Source organism: Mizuhopecten yessoensis, unplaced genomic scaffold, assembly GCF_002113885.1.
Source record: "Mizuhopecten yessoensis strain PY_sf001 unplaced genomic scaffold, ASM211388v2 scaffold9109, whole genome shotgun sequence".
NCBI classification, from domain to species: Eukaryota; Metazoa; Mollusca; class Bivalvia; order Pectinida; family Pectinidae; genus Mizuhopecten; species Mizuhopecten yessoensis.
The window spans coordinates 47,442-53,650 of record NW_018407883.1 but is presented as its reverse complement, the minus strand read 5'-3'; the positions used below and the strand labels follow the sequence as shown (position 1 = coordinate 53,650).

The following is a 6,209-nucleotide window of genomic DNA, read 5'->3' as shown; positions in this document are numbered from 1 at the left end:
ACTGATAAATATTTTGTTGCGCGCTTGCAAAATGTTTACCTCGATCATTCATAAAATATAACTTTTTCACCAAGAAGCAAAAATATCCTCTATCTGCCTTTTATTCAAGACAATAGTAAGTTTTATTTTCTGACTTCTCCTTAAGCCCCTTTACAGCAATGTATAGTAAAATCGGGTTCACGAACTGGATGACTATGCATATATATCGCGTCGGTCTTTATCTCAAATAATTGTCTTTATCTGAATAGGACGTTCACAGTTGCGGTCGTCAGACAACATGGAGAGATTTACGTGGACGGCGGTCATACTTTTGGTCAAGTTAGTGGTCACTTCAGCCGAGACAAACTGTGATCAGTCGTCAAGTGTATGGCTCCAGGACCGGGAAAATGGCGTGGGATGTGAGGTAATATATTAAAGATTCTTAATACGTTTCTAAATGGAACCATATATCTCCAACTCAAATTAATTAATTTTTCAAATTATAAAACAGGAAAACGATCTTGAGGGATTTTTTTAAGCTCACTCGACCTGAATGTCATGCAAGACTATGTCGTGGTGCGGCGTCCGTCATTCGACTGTAATTTTTCATATACATGTGAAATTCTACTCCTCATGGACAGCACATCTGAATTCCACCAAATTTGATCTTTCACATCAAATTACCAATACATTTTGTATAAACGTTAGGCGTAGTGAAACTGGGCGCAGAAGGCGGGACCCAATAGGGGAATGAAAAAAGACTAAATCTTAAAACCCTCTAATGCATGATCTTGTCTCATAATGCATTAAGATAGTATTAAGCACCTAGGGGTTCTAACAAGGCGCTCATTTTATATCTAAGATACCTGTATTGGCTTTGGTTTATTTTCATTTTGCTTACGGATTATTTCGGCAAAACAAATACGCAAATGTCCTTCAAATGATCTTGATCAAATCGTGTATTTTCTTGAACAAAATTCACAATAAGAGCTTACAAGATGTTAACTGATTTGCCGAGACATTTTCAACTTGTTCTTAAATCCACAAGGCATTTGGTAACTTAATTTGATGCTTTTGTTGGCCTAATCAGATACTGTTAGTGTTTGGGTTGAATCGAAACCCAACATACCTTGATAGGAGGAGGACTTTTAAAAGTTCTCATATCCATCAGATCAATTTGAACAGGCTTTGCACTAATATCCCCGTCACTGCCCTGACCAAATGCTGTTATTGTTGGTGTCAATAGGAATATAAGATGGCCGCTGGTCTCAATCTTATCATCATCCAGATTACAAATGAAACAGGTTAAAAGGTCTCCTGTTCACTAAAAAGATCGCATAATGTTGAAAAATAACTGAAAAGTCAAGTGTGTTTGAAAATGATTGAATCATTAAATGCGAATAACTCAAACGAAATAGTTAAGTTAACCAACACATGTTAATCAAAGCGGCTAATGATAGAAAAACAAATGAACTGGTTACACTCAAAGTTAAGAAAAACCACTACTAAATTAGCGCTGATCGATTCAGGCATTCGTGTGATTGGTCTGCAATGATGTTAATACGTTCGACCGTTATAACGCAAGTGTGGTTGTTCTTTTGTTTGTAAGGACCAGTTTCCTTCCTGTGGTTACACTCTACGACCACTGACGGACGTGTTCGGTGCAGAAGTTGTAGACGTGGATCTCTCATCTCTTGACTCAAGCTGCGCAAGTGCACTCCGACAGGAAGCGTACATGTACAAATTTCTGTTGTTTCGGGATCAAGATTTAAGCTGGCAGGACCAGATACGTTTCACAGAACTCATGGGTACACCATTTATGGAAACCGCGGCTGTAAACAGGAAATTCCACCCAAAGGTCCCGGATGGTCGACTGGGTTATTTCTCGAATGACCCGAATGAGGGCCTACAAGGCCAAGGGACAGAGGGGTGGCATGTAGACGGAAATATAGTCTCCGTCCCTCACAAGTTTACTATCATATACTGTGTTAGTGCCAGTAAAAACGGCCCTACACTCCTTGTACCACTGAAACAGATAGTCGATATGCTCAGTCCGGAGGAAAGGACATTCCTGGATACGATATCTTTTGTAAGTGGCCACAACTCCAGTGTAGTAAACCCTCTGATATACAAACATCCGGACACGGGCGAAGATACAATAATGTTAGCATTGGGAATACTATCAGGGAACTACATTCAAAAACAAGAAAATGGAGAAGAAAAAGTCCTGTCCAAGGACGAAACCAAATACATACAAGACATTCTTGAGGCCAAAATACTAGGTTCAAATCTGATCTACTCGCATCAATACAAGTCCAAGGACTTACTTCTTCTCAATAACCCTTCGATCGCACATATAGCTGGCCCGGGGTCACAGAGTGCAGTTGAATTTTCCGGTCTTCGCCTGATGCACCGATCTACCGTCCGCGGGGAGAAACCGCCCAGTAAGAAAACGTCCATTCAGTATGCATGCGACACGTTTGCCCCACACGAGGACGGATATTGTTTATTTTCGTTGAAGGACTCTGTGTTTTACCCAAGATACGGTGTCTTTGATACGAAAGACGTGGCCAGACAAAGATGTGAGGGAGTGAATGCTCATGCCGATTTAGCGGTCATCCCAAATAAAAAATGGAACGATGTTGCGAAGAAAATCATTGCACGCACGCGTGTCCCCCATTGGATTAATGGAACAAACTCAAGTGATGATTACGTGTTTTGGAGTGACATCAAAAGTGAGTTTACAAACTGGAACGAAGGCCAACCGAACGATAATGATGGACCGGAAGAATGTGTTATGGTCGGGCCGTTCGGTGCCTGGTACGATATACCATGTGCGCCGAATTCAAAAGAAGGAGCTGACCCCGGACCTGTGATCACATGGGAGGACGGGGTTAGGCGGAAGTACAATGTTTTCCCACTTTGTGGGGTCAAGGAAGTTCATCTGTGAACCCGACTGTATGGAACGATACAGACGTTAAGCAGTTTAATTGAAATACGCATGTTATGAATGTTATCAATGGATATATACGGTACGCTACCTCACTAAAAACCCACTAGGTGTTGATATGGACTTTTCGATCTGCACATTAAAACAATTGCAGAACTGCCATACGGCAATTAAATGTACTTCTGCAAAACAGGAATAAATCTGCGCCAGAACAGATGTTTAAAGCACAGGGGCATGGATCGCTTTACTTGTAATATAAAAAAAAACAGGGGTCTCCTATACTAATATTAGTATAGGAGCCCCCTATTTTTTTTTATATTACAAGTAAAGCGATCCATGCCCCTGTGGTTTAAAGTATAGATAGATTAGAATATATGGGACTCAGATTTCTTTATGGGGAATTTTCCAGTTCTTGTGACCTCACCTTGGCCCGATCTCATCACAAGTTTGAGATAGAAAGTCACAAAAACATTCGAAATGCAAACCCGAAGCTACTGGACATCCACATGTAAAAAAAGAAATCCATAGCAATCGCATTTATCTTATATTAAGCAACAGGTCTTTAGAACAGATTACCCAACAAATACAGCAACACATTTTAACCACATTTTTCTCTTACATAAATCTTTAATATTCTCATGGAGTTGCTCCAGAAGCAAATGTTCATCCTTCAGTTTAAAACACAGCTCCATCATCCGTATTTCTAGCTTCTGCCACAATTATCCAAAGATTTTTGAATTCCATTTAGTCGCTTATCAAATAGGGAGTAAAGGTAGATCTATAATACAGGTGTGAAATTATTGAAAAAACTGTTTGAGGAAAGTGCTATGTAATTGATTTAAAGTCCTATCAACAGCCAAGGTCATTGAAGGACGTAACAACAATGAACAGGTGAACATATGACATTTTTATCTGGTCAAATGACTGTCAAGAGCTCTGTTGTATAGATATTGTATCTATCTAATCTTATCCGGGTTACTCGAACGCTCAGCACTGTCAGCTTAATGGTTAGTCAGCATATACCCTAGCTGGTATAATCCCAAGAGAATCACATAATATCTTTCTGGACTTTGGAAGTACTTGTATCTCTTTACATTTGTATAGGTATAAACTATTATCAACTACATGATTATTTCAGGAGTGTTGTGGCTGGTATCTTCTTACAATCAAATTCGTTACGGCGTAAACAAGCCGTGTTCAAAAGTTTCAGCGTGTCACTCACTGCATCTGGCTCGTCGATTGGTTTGAGGTCGGTGTCTCATTGATTTCAGAAGCAGTGTACACCATAGTATCTTTTTCGGCGACTTGTTGTTTGTGCGCATTGTCAACTTGAGATAACGCATACACGTATATGGAAATGTAAAATTTACATTGCATGTACATGTTTCAAACCACAAGTCTTTCCTGATTTACGTACCGTGCGTCGCTATTTATTTAGATATCATTTTCAAAAGTCTATTTTATCAAAACCAATGAGAGTTTGGAGAAGAAACTTAATCAGAACCCTCGTTGACTCATACATATTTCAACTATGCATATTTTATTTCCTGCCGATATTTATCGTTTATCCCCAAATATTCGCCAAAATACCAGAAGTGTCCCTTCCAGGGTACAGTACCGCCGGTCCAACGGCCTACGTAACTCTGATGGTATTTCCCGTTCTTTTTATAGAATCACGCGCCCGAAATATCATATTGTGATAAAAATGAAAAGTGCATAGCATCTATTTATGAAAAATGACCAAACATTTTTGGAACTGATAGTATAGTATTGTATAAAGAACATTGATATTTATCTAAAAAGTGTTGGGTACAGTGACGTTAGATACACGAATGTCAGCTGCAGTGTTACTCTCGATGGAGCGTATCTATGGAGAAAATTCCCCGGAAATTAATGCCTAATTGTTTTCGTTTTTATTAAGTTTTTGTTCAATATTGAATAAATATTGCAATTACAATTAAAACTGTTTAGTTTTTATCAAGACAGGAAATACTTATACCGGCAAATATATGCTGCCGGTATAAAAAAAAAATCATGCCATTTTTGCATATGTTGTGAATACATATACGCAATCACAGGGACCTGACACGTTCCTATGACCCAGCATGAAAGGGATTGTTTTTCATTCTTGGTCATAGGAACGTGTCAAGTCCCTGTGTACGCAATTATTAGCATGTGGATATGCTCAACGAAACAGTCTAATATGGCTATTAATTGATATAGGTATATATGTATGTAGCTTGAAACATTTACAAATATATTTAAGACGTGTACATTTGAAAGATACAAAGAGACTAGTTCGATCCTTTGATATACATCAAAAGAATCTCGCGGTCACGTAACGGTAAAAGGGCGTCTCTCCTTTGTAATCTTCAACGGACAGGTATCAGCCTAGCGATTGGTCAGGTTTTTCTTTTACCTGAGACCGATCAAACAGCTATATTCGTGCCTTCAATTTTGCTATGACATATTCCAGGGGTGTAGAGAGCGAAAGTGAACGTAATCCCCGGATATCGAGGATGCTTCCAGGATGGAAGACCGATCAAGAGGCCATTAGTCACGTACCCCTAATGACAAATTAGGGGTTCTTCTCTTACCGTACCCCAACCCCACCCTCTCTCCTCTCTCTCTCTAATAACATATTTATTTTCTTACCATCATGTGTGTATTATTATATTTATTATATTTGTCTGTATTACGGGAGAAGTCAATTGATAATATGGAAAAACTTACCGACTAATCCCTTTGTCAATATGTTGTCAATAAAATATGTTTAAACTAAAACAAATTTTAGGTTTTTCTTCCGATTCAAAACCGTTGCAAATAACAGCCATTCCGGATTCATCGTATCCAAAACCCGAACGGGAAATCTTTGCAACATTTCTTTGGAGTTCGGGATGCTACTATGTTTATGTACGTGACAAAAGCCGTTTCCCCTCAGGTACAGCAGTTGACCGTCCGGGTTTTGGATTCAATCAATCCGGAATTGCCGTACAATGAGATGTACATCTCACTTATCAAACTTTGAAATAAACTAAAACATTTGAACTTCTTGGCGACATTAACGACCAAAATTACTATAACACTAAAAAAGTAAAGTACTTGTAAAACATTTCCATCGTAATCTAACCCCGTAGGTGAAAATGACCATCAAATATCGATCAACATGGCAAACCTTTCATGTGCACATCTTATTGCAACACAGACTTACACTTACATTCAATATAGAGGTCACCAAAGGGCATAGGTCAATTCGATCTTCAATCATATATATATATAA

General features: G+C 38.8%; 1 protein-coding gene across 1 annotated transcript; it reads left to right on the top strand.

Moving 5' to 3' along the window:
• The first annotated feature begins 256 nt into the window (after positions 1-256).
• LOC110457383 ((S)-phenoxypropionate/alpha-ketoglutarate-dioxygenase-like) lies at positions 257-3,158 on the top strand. The gene is made up of 2 exons (XM_021508628.1): positions 257-403; positions 1,589-3,158. The coding sequence occupies exons 1-2, from the start codon at positions 278-280 to the stop codon at positions 2,927-2,929; spliced, it is 1,467 nt and encodes a 488-aa protein (XP_021364303.1). The 5' UTR covers positions 257-277; the 3' UTR covers positions 2,930-3,158.
• The last annotated feature ends 3,051 nt before the right edge of the window (positions 3,159-6,209 follow it).

Bases quoted from the DNA above. Each gene is read 5' to 3' on its own strand.
- LOC110457383 (XM_021508628.1), top strand. From the start codon at position 278: ATGGAGAGATTTACGTGGACGGCGGTCATACTTTTGGTCAAGTTAGTG. The intron at 404-1,588 runs GTAATATATTAA...TTTGTTTGTAAG, and splicing joins AAAATGGCGTGGGATGTGAG to GACCAGTTTCCTTCCTGTGG.